The sequence below is a fragment of the Octopus bimaculoides genome, chromosome 25 (genome assembly GCF_046866305.1).
Source record: "Octopus bimaculoides isolate indiv1 chromosome 25, ASM4686630v1, whole genome shotgun sequence".
NCBI lineage: Eukaryota > Metazoa > Mollusca > Cephalopoda > Octopoda > Octopodidae > Octopus > Octopus bimaculoides.
Genome location: NC_142952.1, coordinates 29,069,097 through 29,089,240, shown reverse-complemented (window position 1 = coordinate 29,089,240; position 20,144 = coordinate 29,069,097). Strand labels below are relative to the sequence as shown.

Below are 20,144 nucleotides of genomic sequence, written 5' to 3'. Positions count from 1 at the left end.
AAGGAACAGCAAGGGTGACGACAACAACAGTAAGACCGGGGATAGCAGCAGTAGCAGCAGCGCCGCCGCCGCCACCACTAGCGCTACCTGTTTCAGGTCCCAGTGAGAACATACTTTATTTTTGTTAATTGTTTACATTCCAGAAGTAAAGAACAATTGCGTGAATAATTTCCACGTGATTAGTAACATTGAGGTGGTTGTAACGCAAGAAAAGCAACAGCAGAGGCAACAACAACAACAACAACGACGACGACGACGACGACAGTAACAACTACGCCAACAACAGTAATGTCGATAACATCTAACAGATATGATTGTGTGGTTTCGAGTTCGATTTTTGTCAGCGAAATATGTGTGTATAAAATGGATGGATAGATGGATGGATGGATGGATGGATGGATGGATAAATACACACATATACCTACAAATGCTTAGATACATACGTATATGTATAAGTGTATGTGTGCGTGTGAGTGTGTATATGTATATATATGTACGTATATATATATATATATATATATATATATATATATATATATATATATATATATATATGTATGAATGTATATGCATATGTATATATATGTACGTATATATATATATATATATATATAATATATATATATATATATATATATATATATATATATATATATATATATATATATATATATATAAATGTATGTGCATGTGTATATATATATATATATATGTACGTATATATTTATATTTATGTGTATATGTGTGTGTATGGTCCCAAAATTAATCAAGCAGGTGAACGCACCTAGAACCGACCCTGTCTCGGATCTACGGTTTAAATTGTATTTGGCACTTACATATCTACAGTATCCAAGCAACACTTGATACCTTCGTGGGTTTTTTTTTGTTTTTTTTTACCTTACTCTGAACCGCATGTTATTTATACCTAACCAGTTCTGGAGTCCTACGCGTTGATGAGCCTGGATTTTAATAAATCCTAATACTAATAAATACATACACGCACAGAGAGAAAGAAAGAAAGAAAGAAAGACGAAAAGAACGTGACTACGTGTCAAAGAAACGCGTTATGGCATAATTTTCCTCTAACAGATTTTCAACACACGGTTATAATTCAAGTACACTTAATTTTGGTTTGATGTAATGAGAACGAACCCGGGACTTTATGTTTACGATTCTTGAGGCAAAGGAATACATGAAACCATTGGTAGGCTTAAACGTAAAACCAGTGATCTGGTAACTCATCGTCGAAGTGTAGCTTCATTGATTATTCAATGAAGAGAGCCCCCCCCCCCTTCCCATCAAAGAATGAAGGGCAAAGTCAACCTCAAAATTTAAACGCAATTCGTAAAGAGCCGGAAGAAATACTGCTAAGCATTTAGTCCGGTATAACTTACATAGGCGCAAGACTAGAAATTAGATTATCATAGTGCGTGTATATATATAATCATTCATTTTTTTCCAGCCTTCAAGGATTTTTGTTTTGTCGTTGATCGACCCCAGAACATTTTTTAAGACCTGGTACTTGTTCTATCGGTCTTATTTGTCAAACCGTTAGGTTATGGGTTCGTAAGCACACCAACACCGGTTGTCAAGCGATGATAGGCGGACAAACACAGACACAAAGAATCACATATATTATCTATCAATCTATATATATATATATGTGTGTGTGTGAGTGTATCTATACATATATATACGTATATATACATATATGTGTATGTATGTGTGTCAACCCCAGTGCATAACTGGTATTTTATCTTATTAAAACCGTTTTAAGTTTAACACTCTAACTGGAATTCTTACAGTCTTCTTCATCTCCATTTCGATTCAGTCCTTTCTTTGTTTACTTGTTTACTTCCTTCTTTGTTTGAGACCACCACTTCTGACAGTGTCCCAGGGACGCCATCATTACATCCGTAAACAATTCTTCTCCACTTGGCGCGGCTGCATATTCAAAGGCGGGCTTCCGCCATTGATTTGCCTGTACATACCTTGATGTTCGCCGGTCATCTTTCTAGTTTTTCGCGCCTCCCATTCTCTCCCTTTCTTCTGTCACTATTTGTACAATGGCCTTCGCAAAGCAACAAGATGTTGTTAAATAACAGAGACAACTTTGACAAAGAGGACCAAGTACTAATCCGAGCTATTACAATTAGCAGAGGTGATTTAAATCTGCTGAACGTAGAGGGCAGAGGCAGTTCAAACACGTTGGTCATGATTCAGAACTGCAGAGCATACAGTAATGTTCAAAGGGAGATAATTACTACCCAACCAAACGAGGTGAGCTGGCAGAATCGTTTGAGCTTCGGACAAAATGCTTAGCAGCATTTTTTTTCTGGTGCTTTACATTCTGAGTTCAAATCCTGTCTAAGCCGACTTTTTCTTTAATTCCTCCGAGGCCTGTAAAATAGGTACCAGTAGTGCAGTCAATGTAATTGACTTACTCCTCGACTCGAAACTGTTGGGTTTGTGTCAAAGTCTGAAGGAACTATTACTCTACAGTCATGCGAGAGGTATTTACAGTGCGGGAATCGAAACCGGGTCGTGAAATCAGTTTACGGAGAGACTGCTCAGAAAATTAAAGCGACAGAAGCAGTATTAATACCAAAATACGATATTTATCCCCACTTAAACAGGATGTTCTGTTAGGACACAGAAAACTACGTTTGTTAGCACGAGAGAACCTTGCAGCGCATATAACCACTCACGTTTATATCGCCAGCGATAGACAATCACCGTCATCGCCGAAATAAAACATAAGAACAACAAGTCCATAAGGCAACTTCTATGAGGTCGCTCGACCTGCTTAAATTTTCCGCTGAAATTTCCGCAAATCGCAATATCCTGTCGCGCCTGCGACGACGATGCTACAAAAATGTTGTGTCGGCTAAATTCGGTGTCATTTCACTTGGATAAACAACGATGCAGCGTAGAGGGGAGGCCTGCAGATATAAGGGGAACTGTCTGAGGTTTCCTCAAAATCTTGTCCAAGTTTGCGTATACGTGTGTACAGGTACAGTAAACCTTGAGCAACGGGGGCCCGGTGTTTGTCCGTGTACTTTACGAGGGAGTGTATATGTGTACATATTACTCGACTTGGTTTTGCTTACTTATGTGTGTGTGTTGTGTGTGTGTGTGTTGTGTGTGTGTGTGTGTATGTGTATGTGTGTGTATGTGTATGTGTGTGTGTGTGTATGTGTGTGTGTGTGTGTGTGTGTGTGTGTGTGTGTGTGTATTAGAGAGAGACACAGACAGAAGGAAAGTGGTATGCGGTGTTCTTCGATAGAGTAATATTCATAACGGTAGCTATTGAACTATGAAATGATCAGTAAATGTATATCTATTTATCTATCTATTTATACACACACACGTATATATATACATACATATCTATATGTATCTGCGTGTGTATATATATAGTCATTTTATTATCTTTATCTTATGATATTTACTTTGTATTATATTATACTTATTTGTTGTGGTTTTAATTATTAATTTTTCTATATGTGACTGTGGATTTTCATCGATAAGTTCATGAACCTTGGTTCTTTTCCCTAAAACTATATATTTATATATATATATATATATATATATATATATATATATATATATATATATATACACTCATACATACATATATATATATGTATATTAATATATATATGTATATATATATATATACACTCATACATATATATGTATATTAATATATATATGTATATATATATATATATATATATATATATATATATATATATATATATATATATATATATATATATATATATATATATATATATATATATATATTATTAAATGTCTTGCTCGCTTACGTTTTGGTATCACGCTATATTTCATGTTGAGAACAATTTAGGTCTTATTAGACACAAGATGTGATCTATTTCTAGCACATTGAATGTCCACGTTAGTGGTCAACGTCATATATAAAAATATATATATATATGTATATATATATATATATATATATATACACATATACATGCATATGTATGTGTGTGTGTGTGTGTGTGTGTGCATACACACACACACACACACTCACATGATAGATAGCACAGGTGTGATGTATTATATTGATAATGTGTTCACTGCAAAAATATTCCCATCATACATCGATGCAGTGTAGATCTTATCAGAGGTATTAGAACAAAAGACAACAAAATCCTTTCAGACTAACACTTTATTAATACTGTTTCTTTGACTTCTGCTGAGGCAATGCCAGGCGTCTCTAAATGGCCTTTAAATTTACCAACAATAGCAGCCAAATTCCCATTAAGCCACAATTGCTATTATATTAAATTATGCAATACGAAGAACAGTAGTAGCCCAGAAATTAATAATTCATTTAAAATATCTCTTCTCCGACTTGTGTTGAGACATTGCCAGGAGTCTCTAAGTGGTCTATAGATATGCAAGAAATAGCAGCTAATCTCCTACAAATTATATTTGCTGTTGCATTAAATTTTGCAGTCCTACCTGCAGCAGCCAAGAAACTAATATTATCTTAGTGCTGCCGCTTCTCTGATTTCTGGTGAAACAACGGCAGGAGTCGAAGTCTCTACGTGGTCTCTAAATCTTCTAGAAATGGCAGTTAATTCTCAAGCCTCGCAACCTACGTATACCACTCAAGGGTGTGCTTCGAAATGCTGTAGCTAATCTCCACTACCACTACCACTACCACCACCACTACCACCTCTATCATCACCACCACCAGTACTACCACCGCCACTACCACTAGCACTACCACTACCACTACTAACATCACCACCATCAGTACTACCACCACTACTACCACCACCATCACCACCACTACCACTGCTATCACCACCAGCACCACTACCACCACCACCACCAGCACCACCACTACTATAACAATCTATTTAGGCGACAAGAGGATTTGATCTTTTAAGTCTTGCGATTAAATATTCGTGTTTAACGTCTTTTGCCATCCACCCCTCCACCCCTCTATTCCCTTCGTCTGATTTCTCTGAGTCAGCGAGGATGTGTGTGTGTGTGTGCATGTGTGTGTGTGTGTGTGTGTGTGTGTTTGTGTGTATGTATGTATATGTGTGTATGTGTGTGTAGGTGTGTGTATGTGCATATGCGTGTATGTGTATGTGTGTGTATATGTGTGTATATATATGTGTGTGTGCGTATATATATATGTGTGTATGTATATGTGTGTATGTGTATGTGTGTATGCGTGTGCATGTGTATGCGTGAGTATATGTGTGTATGTGTGTAGATATGTATGTGTGTGGATGAGTATGTGTATGTATGTGTGTATCTGTATATGTGTGTATGTGTGTGGTTGTAGATGTATTTGTGTATGAGTATGTGTGTGTATGTGTGTGTATGTGTGTGTATGTGTGTATGTCTATGCGTGTGTATATGTGTGTGTATGAGTGTGTATCAGTAGATGTATTTGTGTATGAGCATGTGTGTGTATGTGTGTGTATGTGCGTGTGTGTGTGTGTATGTGTGGTTATACATGCGTGTGTGTGTGTGTATGTGTGGTTATACATGCGTGTGTGAGCGTATTACATGCGTATGTGTGAGTGTTTGCGAGCATTTCTATGCATGTGTATGTGTGTGTGTGTGCGTGAGTGTACATGTATATATGAATGTGTGTCTATATGTATGCGAGTGTATGTATGTATGTATGAGTATGTTTGAGAGTTGGTGAATGTCTATGTGTATGCGTATGTATATGTATGTGCGCGCGTGCACTTCTCTCCCCTTTCTCTCCCTTTTCTCTGCCTCTCCTCTTCCTCTTCTTCTTCTTCTTCTTCTTCTTCCACATCTTTCCTCTCTCCCCATCTCAGATCAACATAAAATACTTCAACTCGATCCATCTTCTCTAGAACTACATCCCTTTTCTCTGCCTCCCCCTCTCTCTTTCTTCTTCTTCTTCTTCTTCCTCCTCCTCCTCCTCCTCCCACTTCGCATCAATACTCTCGCATCAGCCATTAAACTGTATCGATAGCAAAAAATGATTTAAACCTCATCCACTTATCTTTATTTAGCAAATCCATCAGCACCACCACCACCGCCGCCGCCGCCGCCACCGCATCCGCCACCATCACCAACAAACACCACCACCAGCACCACCAGCACCACCAACATCATCACCAACACCAGACGCCCTCAACCCCCACACACACATACACATACATACACACCTTCGCCAAACCCCCGCCTCAACCACGTCTAGTGGAGCATGAAATGACAGCGGAGGCTGTCTCACCCAGTTCACCTTAACTAATAAACACACACACACACACACACACACACAACAACAACAACAACAACAACAACAACCTAAAGCCCTCCCCGCCTTTTCCTGCACACCGTTCCTTTCAGAACACACAGCCATATAATAGCTAACACTTTAATACAGTCCCCTAATCACTGTATTTAACACAACTGCAATTATATTTGATGTTTGAAACCGCATTAAAAATAATCAGAAACTACTTTTCATTAATTAAAATCGCTGTCAGCGCTTCATTTATAATTTAATTATCAATTAATCGCAGTTCTCGGCGCCATTACATTGCTATTTGCAAATATTTCTCTTTGGTAAGTTGATTACCGAACTCCTCTCCTACAATAGCCAAGATTATAGTTCGGCTGATGATGTCTAAAGCGCCTAATGATTTACAAATGTCCTAAGTTGTCGCCCTTGAGTGTATTTTGTTCGGCCAAAACAATAGACTCATTCTTTTAGTTTTTTACGTGTTTCAGTCATTTGCCTGCGGCCATGGTGGAGCACCCGCCTTAAAAGGGGTTTTATAGCAGAAAAAGTCGACCCCCAGGACTTTGTAAGTCTAGTACTTTTTGTATCGGTGTGTTTTGCTGAACCACTATGTTACGGGGACGTAAACACACCAACAAAGGTCGTCAAGGACACACACACACACATATATCTGCGTGTGTATCTATCTATATATATATATATCAATCTCTCTCTCTTTCTCTCTCTCTCTCTCTCTCTATCTCTCTATCTATCTATCTATCTATCTATATATATATATATATATATATATATATATATATATATATATATATATATATATATATATATATATATATATATATATGTATATATATATATATATATATATATATATATATATATATATATATATATATATATATATATATATATATATAGATAGATAGATAGATAGATAGATAGATAGATAGATAGATAGATAGATAGATCACATCTCCACAGTATTGTGATCAGTTCTCCACAAATCTTAGGTCACGTCTCCAATCAGCTGAGATCAAGTGTCTTGAATCTCGAGATGAAGGCACCACAGAGCTTAAGTCACGTCTCCACCTAGCTCAGATGAAGTTCTCTCAGTCCTGAGGTCAAATCTTCTCAATGCTAAGATCAAGTTTTCTCAACCTTGTGATCAAATCTCCGCTGTTCATAGGTCAAGTCTTCTCAGAGCCGAGATCAAGTTTCCCTAGAGCTAAGCTTAAGTCTCTTCACAATCGAGATCAAGACGCTAATAATTGCCGTTGCTGTTGCTGCTTAATCCCAACTCAGTGCTGATCCAAAAAACCTATCATTAAATGCGCTCTATCCATGATCACCACTCCAGCTAGCATCTTGTACTTCCTGGGCTATCTTATCCAATGTGTCCATCCATTTTTAAGACAGTAAAGTGTGCTATTTGAAACATATTCGACTGCTATTTCTTGCAAATCAAGCGACTACATTGTGACACCTTATTCGGTTCGTATCTGACATCGGCATTCAAGCATCTTTTTCCGAATTCATTATAACTGTACCAAAAGAGAGGAAAAGAATAGAGAGAAAATAGGAACATAGACCGTGGGATTACTCTTTGGCGAGCGTTAGAGCGTCGGACAAAATGCTTAGCAGCATTTCTTCCGCAAGTACTAGGGTGAATAATATTGATTAAAACCGCTCTCCGCAAAATTTCTGGTCACGTGCCAAAATCTGGAAGCAAAATCTGGAAGCAAAATCTTAGCAACATTTCTTCCGGATCTTTGCTTTCTGACAACAAATTCTACCATGATTGACTTTGCCTTTCATTCCTTCGAGGTCAATAAATTAAGTACCTGTGAAACACTAGGGTCCATGTAATCGACTAGGTCCCCTCCCCTAAATTTTCAGGCCTTATGCCATTAGTAGAAAGGATTATTATTATTATTATTATTATTATTATTATTATTGAAGGCGCGTGGCTTAGTGGTTAGGAGCATTCGGCTCGCGATCGTAAGGTCATGAGTTCAATTCCCGGCGACGCGTTGTGTCCTTGAGCAAGACACTTTATTTCACGTTGCTCCAGTCCACTCAGCTGGCAAAAATGAGTAGTACCTGTATTCCAAAGGTCCGGCCTTGTCACACTCTGTTTCACACTGAATCTCCCTGAGAACTACGTTAGGGGTACACGTGTCTGTGGATTGCTCAGTCACTTGCACATTAATTTCACGAGCAAGCTGTTCTGTTGATCGTATCAGCTGGGACCCTTGTTGTCATAACCAACAGAGTGCTCCTTTTATTATTATTATTATTATTATTAAGACAATGAGAATCATTAGCACGTTCTGAGCTTGAATTGTGCCCCATGTCGATTTTTTCCTTTGATCTCTGTCAGGGGTCGATAAAATACGTACTACTTGATCACTGGGATTGATGTAATCCACCAAGCCACCCCACCCCACCCCGACCCAGCGAAATGGTTGACCTTGTGCCAAAATTTGAAACCGTCACGCCCCCCAACCCCCACCCGTTATTTGCTTTTATCCGAATCTGTGTAAGGTCTAAATCTATCGTTGTTGGGAGGAAGTCTTACGTTGCTTGAATCGTTTCTAAGATCGATAAACTAATCACCGATGATAGACAAGGGCCTCTTCCTATTCTTACTCATATCTTTGCTCCTACAAATTAACTTTTTTACCTAATCGAATGAAATCAATATCTTTTTACAATGGTTTATCATGAAATCGATCGCTTTTTGTTTTAACGCCTCGTTATAAACAAATATTTTTCATTCGAGAAATATATCAACATCTTGTATCGATAGACATATTGGCGTGCCGTCGTCATGGTCGTTGGGGTTACTGTTACTGGTGATGTTGCTGTTGTTGTTGTTGTTGTTGGTGGTGGTGGTGGTGGTGGTGGTGATGGTGGTGGTGTTTAGCCCCAGGCGGGCTCTAAGTGGACTGTACTACCATCGAAGATACTCAAGTCAGCACCGAACCGTCTTATTATCAGAGCACTGTATCTCTTCAGACATTGTGTGATTATATTATCCGACAGATTCAAGGCGACGAGCTGGCAGAATCGTTAACACACTGGGGGGGGGGGGGGGGGGGAGTGCTTATCAGGGAACAATTATTATTATTATTATTATTATTATTATTATTATTATTATTATTATTATTGTTATTATTATTGAGGCGGGGAGCTGGCAGAATTGTTAACACACTGGGGGGGAAAAACGCTTATCGTGAACCAATTATTATTATTATTATTATTATTATTATTATTATTATTATTATTATTGAGGCGGAGAGCTGGCAGAATCGTTAGCACGCCGAACAAAATGCTTAGCGATATTTCGTCTGGTTTTACATTCTGAGTTCAAATTCCGCTAATGTATGTGTAATGTGTGTGTGTGTGTGTGCATGTGTGTGCGTGTAATGTGCACATGTGTGTGTGTGTGTGTATGTGTGTGTAATGTGCATGTGCCATGTGTATGCGTCATGTGCGTGATGTGTGTGTAATGTGTGTGTAATGTGTGTGTAATATGTGTGCAATGTTTGTGTAATGTATGTTTGTAATATGTGTGCAATGTTTGTGTAATGTATGTTTGTAATGTGTGTCTAATGTGTGTATAATGTATATGTGTGAGCGTGTAGTGTGGGTGTGTGGGTGTAATGTGTGTATATAAGCTGTGTGTGTGTGTGTGTGTGTGTTTTATCTTTCCGTAAACTAATAAACTCTCGCTCTTCCTATTTAGATGGAGAAATGGCTGCCATCGGCCGAGCAAATGTCCGTGAAAGAAGACAACTCCAAAGACTGACCTGTCCAAGCTAATATCTGTACACACCTCTACCTGGACACATCCACGCAGAACTAATCATAACACTAATTATATAAATATTTATATATATATGTGTGTGTATATACATACACTCATCGACACTTACACAGACGCACACACGTATATACATACATATTATCATATATATTTATATATATATATATATATATATATATTCAGTTGGTGTGTATTCTACATCTGCTATCAATCTATATTTAATCAGGTGAGGTATTTGCTTTACAAAATTATTTGTGTATATTTATACAACCTGATCGATCACATCGACTTTCATATATGTACTATCGTGTTGTTGTTGTTGTTGTTGTTGTTGTAGAGCCGCTGTTGGTCAGCGCTGACTGACCAAACAAATCCATGACAGAAACATTCCAACCATAATCACTCACAACGATTTTTTTTTTCCTTTTGTTCTTTATACTTATTTGTCATCATCATCATCATCATCATCATCATCATCATCATCATCATCATTATTAAAATTATTATTAGCATTATTAAGGTGGTGAGCTGGCAGAAACGTTAGCACGGAGGGCGAAATGATTAGCGGTATTTCGTCTGCCGTTAGGTTCTGAGTTCAAATTCCGTCGAGGTCGACTTTGCCTTCCATCCTTTCGGGGTCGATAAAATTAGTACCAGTTATGCACTGGGGTCGTTGTAATCGACTTAATCCCTTCATTTAATGTGAAGCCTTGTGCTTCCAGCAGAAGGTATTATTATTATTATTATTATTATTATTATTGCTAGTAGTAGTAGTAGTAGTAGTAGTAGTTACAGACAAACATTATAGAACCTAGGTTTACTCTTTTACTTGTTTCAGTCATTTTGACTGCGGCCATGCCGGAGCACCGCCTTTAGTCCGAACAAATCGACCCCAGGACTTATTCTTTGGAAGCCTAGTACTTATTCTATCGGTCTCTTTTACCGAACTGCTAAGTTACGGGGACGTAATCACACCAGCATCGGTTGTCAAGCGATGTTGGGGGGATAAACACAAACACACAAACACACACACATATATATATATACATATACATATATACGACGGGCGTCTTTCAGTTTCCGTGTACCAAATCCACTCACAAGGCTTTGGTCGGGCCGAGGCTATAGTAGAAGACACTTGCCCAAGGTGCGAGGCAATGGGACTGAACCCAGAACCATGTGGTTGGTAAGCAAGCTACTTACCCCACAGCCACTCCTGCGCCTATTTACCGAAAACTGTTTATCAAATTTCTCTGTTTTCTTACAACAGAAACGGTCGGCTGATGATATCTTCCAGGCAAATTTAGCTGCTCTTTCTAGTTCCCTCACACACTCATTGTGCAGGCTCTCCGTCCCTGTTGTTATAGATAATCTCGTTGCCATTGCAAAGGCTTGCGTGTGAGTGATACGTGTTTTCTTTAATGTTCACTACTTAAGCAATCACTCGACCGTTCACTCTTACTAATTCATTCAGCTGATAATTATATAGAGACACAGCGTTGTATGATCGTTAATTCCCACCTGGTAAACACTAGTTATATATATATATATATATATATATATACGTATATATATATATATATATATATATATATATATATATATATATATATATATATATATATATATATATATATATATATATATATTTATACATACATACGTACATACATACATACATACAAACATAAAAGTATATAGTTGAAATTTACAGAAAAACAAAAGATTATATATATATATATATATATCTTTTATTCTTTTAATTATTTTAGTCATTTGACTGCAGCCATACTGGAGCACCGCCTTTAGTCGAGCAAATCGACCCCAGGACTTATTCTCTGTAAGCCTAGTACTTATTCTATAGGTGTCTTTTGCAGAATCGCTAAGTTACGGGGACTTAAACACACCAGCATCGGTTGTCAAGCGAAGTTGGAGTGTCAAACACACACACACACACAGATATATACATATACATATATACGACGGGCTTCTTTCAGTTTCTGTCTACCAAATCCACTCACAAGGCTTTGGTCGGCCCGAGGCTATAGTAGAAGACACTTTGCCCAAGGTGCCACGCAGTGCGACTGAACCCAGAACCATGTGGCTGGTAAGCAAGCTACTTACCACACAGCCACTCCTATATATAACTTTCTACTATAGGCACAACACCAGGAATTTTTGGAAGAAATAGGGGTTTGTCAGTGAAATCGATCTTATTGTTTTACTGGTACGTATTTTATCGTTGCCCAAGAGAATGAAATCCAAGATCAGCCTCGGTGTGATGTGAACACAGAACGCTGGCGGAATCGAAAGTACGTCGGACAAAGTGCTTAGCGGCATTTCGTCCGAAGTACTTTCGATATACAATAAAATGCAATATATAATATATGCATGCATGAATGTTTGTATGCGTGTGCATAAATATATATATACATACATACATATATATATATATATATATATATATATATATATATATATATATATACGCACACACATGCACATACATACATAAATACTAACATACGTACATGCATCCATCTATATATATATATACATATACACCTATACTGTTAATTATCACCTGGTAAACTAGTTTATTCGTCTATTAAATATACACACAGAGAATATATTTTGTACATTCCGATGTAAACGTTAATTTTCACCTAGTGAACATATTTACGAGCATGTTAAATACACACTCACACACACATACACACGCGCGCGCACACACACACACACACACACACACACATACATACACACACACGCGGACACACAGACACACAAAGAAATATATAAAGACATCTCTCTGTAAACTTAGATGTTTATTTGTCAAAACATTTTCTGCGTGAATCGAATGTAAACACAGAAAAAATATAGGCGGTAACAGACAAACTCTTTTATGTGTAGATTACATATATACACCGGAATATATACACACCGTTCTGTGAACGTTAATTTTTATTTGGTGAAGTATTTTATTAGTGCATGAAAGATATACGCAAAAAAACGCGTACACAACCCTCTATAAACGCAAATTTTTACCTGGTAAATTATTTATCTGTATATATTGAATATATACAATCACAAATTTAATATATATACACATATGCACGTATAAATTATATTTAATATATACACATGTACACATATAAATTATATTTAATATGTTCGCATATACATATGAATTATATTTAATATATACACATATACATATATGTAAACATATACACATATATACACATATACACATATAAATTATATTTAATATATACACATATACACAAAAATCATATTTAATATATACACATATACACATATAAATTGTATTTAATATATACACATATACACATATAGATATATTTAATATACACACATATACACATATAACAGTTTTTTAATATATTCGCATATACACAAATTATATTTAATATACACACATATACACATATATAAACATACACACATGTAAATTTGATATACACATATATGAACGTGTAAATTACATTTCCTGTATGTACACCCAAAGGCGGCGAGCAGTAACGTTGGCACGCGGGGCGAAATGCACAGCGGAATATTGTCTGTCTTTACGTTCTGAGTTCAAATTCCGCCGCGGTTGACTTTTCCTTACATTTTTCCAGGGTCGAAAAGTTAAGTACCAGTAAAACACTTGGGTAAATTTAATTGACTATTTCCCTCCTCTAAATTTCAGACCTTCTGCCTATACCAGAAAAGTATGTATATATATATATATATATATATATATATATATATATATATATATATATATATGTATATATATATATATATATATATATATATATATATATATATATATATATATATATTCATGTATACACGTTTGCGCAACCGCTAAGGTTCGGGGATGTAAACACACCAACATCGGTTGTCATGCGATGTTGGGCGGGAACAAACAGACACACAAATACACACACACACACACACACGTATATATATATATAAATATATATATATATATATATATATATATATATATATATATATATATATATATATATATATATACGACGTGTTTCTTTCAGTTTCCGTCTACCAAATCCACTCACAAGGCTATAGTAGGAGACACTTGCCCAAAGTGCGACGCAGTGGGATTGAACCCGGAACCATGTGGTTGATAAACAGGCTTCTTACAACACAGCCAGTATGTGTGTGTGTATATGTATATGTATGTATGTATGTATGTATGTATGCATCTATGCATACATACATTTGTGTATTTATGTATTGATATATGTATATATGAATAGATGCTTGAATTATATTTCATCTCCGTTTTGTACAATAATTCTAATTTATAACTTTTCTTTTCTTTTTTTCTTTCAATCCTCAGAGACACAAAAGAAAGCCACGCGAGGACAAACCAACGACCCATTCAAGCAAACGAGATTTTCCCTCAATATCGTCCAAGCTGTAACTAGAAATGCTTATCTACTTGATGTACCTTAACGGGTACATCCAGATCCCCAGCCTGAGCGAGTCTCAACCGTTTCTTCAACCTCCGCCTCCTTCTCCTTTTCCTCTTGTATCATCTTATTGATGCAGTCATCCTGTAAATACTGATATTATCAATATAATACAACGTTTGTATTATTTTGGATATATTACATGAAAATATCAAATATATCTCATGATATTTACTGTACGAGCTTCATTAATTCAATGATAGAATGGTTAAAGAATAAATATCAATATACATCAATCTAATACGATAATTTATCCGATGCTGGTATAGTCCACCTGTTCAACGTGTATTGTGTTATTAGCTACTTCAAAGTGGTCAACCTCGGACTGAAGGGTGTTGTTCGGTCTGGTAGGTTACTGAGTCAGTTTGTCATTTAATTCCACCTTTAGTTGAAATCAACGTGGGTAGGTGCTGGAGTTGTTACTGGAAAATAGCAACAGCAACAAAAAGCAAAGACAATAGTAGCAGCATCAAGAACAATAACAACAGTAGCAACAACGGTAAAGGCGTCACGACTTGCCAGAAACAGCAGCCAAATTCTCTGGAATTGCATTCTGGCATTGTCTCTTTTTCATTATAAAAAGCAGGAAGAAGATATTGCAGAATGTCGTAGATACACAGACTGACAGGATGCTCATGGCTGGAGTGTCTTTCATGCATCAGCCAGATCAGCTAGGGCTGGCCTGGTATTAAACAGCACCACCAACAAAAAATAACAACAGCACCAAAAGCAGCAGACAAACTGACAGATACATGATTATATCAATTACCACTGGCGCCCTCTGTGTTGGTTGTACAACTTGTACCGTGTGAAGTTAGTAGTAGCAGTAGCAACAACAACAATAACAACAGCATAATCATCAGCAACAATAATTTCAATAACAACAAATATTGTTATAGCAACAACAAGAAAAACAACAAAAACAACTGCTGCAGCAACAAAAAAGCAAAACAAGCAGTGTTAACAACAATAACATCGTAAACAGGAAGATTACGAAGAGCAACAACCTGCTCTTTTTTGCGTATTGAGTGCAAGAACATCAACCTCGGTTTTAACAGAACAGGAGCCTACATAAGAACAACACCGACAGCAGCAGCAGCAACAGCAACGGCAGCAACAGCGACCACAATAACAACAACAGTAAGGAGTACAACGAAAGCAACAAGTGACGTATCATTAGCAACAACGACGAGCTGAAGAAAAAACAATAGCAACAACAACAACAACGACGACAACAACAACATTAAAATTGCAACACTGCCAACAACAGCAATTACACCACTAATATTCTTAATAGCAACAACAGCCAACATCTGCCGCTGCTAACTCGTGAATCGCTCCTCCTTCCTGTCGTGACCCTTAAGTGAAGAACTGAACTAAAGGCTGCCTGCAGACACTACGACCAATATCCACTGAATTAAACATAAACCTACCTATACCGTCACAACTGCTACCGCATCATCACCACTGCCACTATCGCCAACCATCGCCACCGCCGCCACCACCACCACCACCTCCACCAAGAACACCAACACCATCAATGTCACCACCAACTCTCCCCACCCCATCCAGACCGTTTGAAATTTGCAAACTCGTGTGATGTCTACATACAGTATTTCATAGCTGTCTCAATAAAAATAAGCTGCATCTAATCAGATATTCATCGATCATTAACCATATTGATTGATCACTAATCACTGATTAATCACCGTTCGAAATTAGACTAGGAAACAATATTCGATTTACCGAAATATATATATATATCTTTATATATTCAAAACTGTTACATTTTTCAATGAATTTAAACACCAGTAACCCAATCGGCGGATAAACACACGAACACGTATACATATATATACTTAAACACACACATAAAAAAGATATGCATATATTTATAAACATATATGTATAAAGGTATGTGTTTAAATATGCATATACCTGTGTACTAGCAATCTGTATATTATACTTATATATATAAATATATACATATACATATATGCATACATATAGATATATATGTAGGTAAATATGTATCTATGTGTGTTTTATATAAATAATATATACATACACAATTGATGATAATTATTAGTTATATGTATGCGGATATATATAAATATTTATACATGAGCTGGTATAAATATACATATATAGTCTTGTATATATGTGCATATATACTTATCAATACAGAAACCATTTTAAACCATATAGAATAACAGTGAAAAATTTTGTGTAACAGTTTTTAGGTTCGAATTCCCTTTGGGTACATAAATACATAATACGTCTACATACATACATATATATGTATGTATATATGTATATGTGTGTGTGTCTATAAGCACATATATATATATGTTTTAGGCATATATAATTGTATATAACAGTTTATTTATTTCTTCAAATCATTTTTATTTATTTTTCTCTCATTCATTCTTTTTTTAACGGTGGTTATTCATCAATCACGATAAACACATACTTAGACGTACATATACTCATATATACACACGCAGTACTTATATATATACATATATATTCAGATATATATATATATATCTATATATATATACGTATAAAGATATACATATATAAACATACGTATATACATATATATATATACATACACATATATATTTAGGTACTCCACACCATACGTGTCGTATAAGTGGAATTTAAAAAACGAAAGTAAATTGTTGACAATAAATAAGCTTGAGATTGAAGTTACAAAATGCCCCGACCAGGTCGTAACAGCTACAGCGATCAGAAACCGCCTTATTCGTATATTGCGCTCACAGCCATGGCTATACAAAGTTCTACTGAAAAAATGCTGCCGTTGAGCGACATATACAAATTCATTATGGATAGATTTCCTTTCTATCGACAGAACACACAGAGGTGGCAGAATTCACTGCGACATAACCTCTCTTTTAATGATTGCTTCATTAAAATACCTCGCAGACCGGACAGGCCAGGTAAAGGCAGCTATTGGGCTCTGCATCCGCTCTGTGGGGATATGTTCGAGAATGGAAGTTTTCTGCGTCGCCGGAAGCGTTTTAAGTTACATAAATCTGGCGGGTCATTGATGTCGGAGACGTTAAAGCAAGGTTTAGAGTCAGCCAGTTACCTCCAAGAACAAACTAGGCTACGACTACAGCAATATGCTACCCCAATATCACATTTCCAGCCGTACAGCGGTTCTGGCAACTGTACACACAGCTACAAACAACCGTTCACAATTGAGAACATTATAGCGCCTGAATTTAAAAGTACAGTTGTGCCCCAACCGCTGATACCGACTCCGCTGCCAGCGTTTGCTAGTCAATTTGCGGCCGGAATGTCGATGTCGGGTTTTGTCGCCCCTTACTCGACTTCTGATCTAGCTTCTTCGTTGTCTTCGTCCTTGACATCATCGGCGCTAAGTTCAATAGCGCCGACCTTTGCAGCCCACCTCAACGGGGATTTTCACCCTCACCAACATGCCACACACGCCACACACCCGCATCAAGTTTTGAAGCCGTCTAACCACCAACATCAAACATCGCCGGCCGTACCGGTCCCTATTAAACCTTCACCATTACCACCCCTTACCCTGGGACATTCACCACACACGGGTGCCTTCGGGGCTCTTGCCCCGCCAGGACATCTAAGCATACCCTCATCTCTAGCCCTCACAACAGCCGCAGCTGAACTTTTAAGCACCTCTTCACCCATTTCCTCTTCGTCCTCTAATACAGCCAGTAGCACGTCAAGGTGACCTTTATAATCAACAGATCGATAAAACAAAAAATTTAAAAAACACATGCCAAAACAAACACAAATAAACTAAAACACATAACTTATGACTTCAACTGTTGTCCCTCTGAACTTGGTCCGAAATAACAAGAAAGGGACAAAACAGAAAAAAAAAGACTTGGATGGAATTGATGACAAATAAATAAAAAAAAGATATATAAATATATATAATAAATGAATATTATAATTTTGTTGTTGTTTTTGTTGTTCATGTATACTAATATTGATATTATCACATTATCATTATTATTATTATTATTATTATTATTATTATTATTATTATTATTATTATTATTATTATTATTATTATTATCATCATCATCATCATCATCATCATCATTGCCTTTGCACAGCTTCTAACGCTGGAGTATTCGAGCGGTTCCAACCAGTGCTGTTGTCTGCAAGTGCTCCACCCTTATTGCAGCCCCTATTTGTTCCACGTACTTCTCGAGATTTTTACTCACTGTTTCCAGGGCTCCGACAATTATTGGTACCACTACCACCATTTTCATGTGTGTGTGTGTGTGTGTGTGTGTGTGTGTGTGTGTGTGTATAAAGTTAGTTTAACTTTGATTCCTGGTAAATTCATGTTTACCTTTGTCATTACCTGTAATCTATGAGCATAATATGCTTGTATATGTATGTCCAGGGTTAACATAGGTATATATATATATATATATATATATATGTATATATATATATATATATATATATATATATATATATATATATATATAGAGAGAGAGAGAGAGAGAGAGAGAGAGAGAGAGAGAGAGAGAGAGAAAGACGCAGGAGTGGCTGCGTGGTAAGTAGGTTGCTTGCCGACAACATGGTTTCGGGTTCAGTCCCACTGCGTGGAACCTCTTCTACTATATCTTCGGGCCGACCAAAGCCTTTGTGAGTGGATTTGGTAGACGGAATCTGCAAGAATCCCGTCGTATATATGTATATACATATATATATGTTTGTGTATGTGTTTGTGCGTCTGTTTTCCCCACCCCAACATCACTTGTTGGTGTGTTTACGGCCCGATGTTGATGTGGTTCGGCAAAAGACACCGATAGAATAAGTACTAGGCTTACAATGAATAAGCCCTTGGGTCGATTTGCTCGACTAGAGGCAGTGCTCCGGCATGGCCGCAGTCAAATGACTGAAACAAGTAAAAGAGTAAAAGAGTATATATGAGAGACGTGCCGCCTGGGTAAGCAAGGTAGGCAGTGCCTACCCTGAATGAAATAGATCAATAGTAACATATTCCTTTTATGGCAAAATATGCACCTAATTATTATGCATAAAATACAGAATATAAAAATTTTTTTTTGTAGACATAATTCGCCCCTGCCTTTCAATCTCAGTATTTAAGCTACGCATAGGCTGTTGTAGTAAACGTGCTGCGTACATTCCTACAACAACGTTTTCTTTACGCACTATAAAGGCAGAAGTAATTCTACCTGCAACTTAGCCGCGCGTCTGTGTTTCACATTTTTTCTGGTGTGTTTTACTACATAAACGTCACCAACTGCCTACCCTGGGTAATTACTGATGGCACGTACCTGATATATATGTATACAGTAATCCATCGGCTATAGCGGGTGTTACGTTCCAAAACAACGCGTGATTGGTAAAAATCCGTCAAGTAGAAGCAGTACTGTACTGTATAACTTTTTTATTACTTTTATAATTTGTATATATTCATTTTATTATAAATACAAAACAACACCACGGAGGAATCGACGTATGTTTA

At 36.8% G+C, this 20,144-nt stretch overlaps 1 protein-coding gene across 5 annotated transcripts in view; it reads left to right on the top strand.

Moving 5' to 3' along the window:
* Positions 1-18,591, top strand: part of LOC106881963 (forkhead box protein B1) — a 112,590-nt gene extending 93,999 nt beyond the window's left edge. For all 5 annotated transcript variants that reach the window (XM_089341683.1, XM_089341686.1, XM_089341682.1 and 2 more), the window contains 2 exons: positions 10,026-10,332; positions 14,482-18,591. In XM_089341683.1, the coding sequence (XP_089197809.1) occupies positions 17,337-18,362 (1,026 nt within the window). In that variant the 5' untranslated portion in view covers positions 10,026-10,332; positions 14,482-17,336 and the 3' untranslated portion in view covers positions 18,363-18,591. The remainder of the gene's footprint in view (positions 1-10,025; positions 10,333-14,481) is intronic.
* Positions 18,592-20,144: the final 1,553 nt, after the last annotated feature.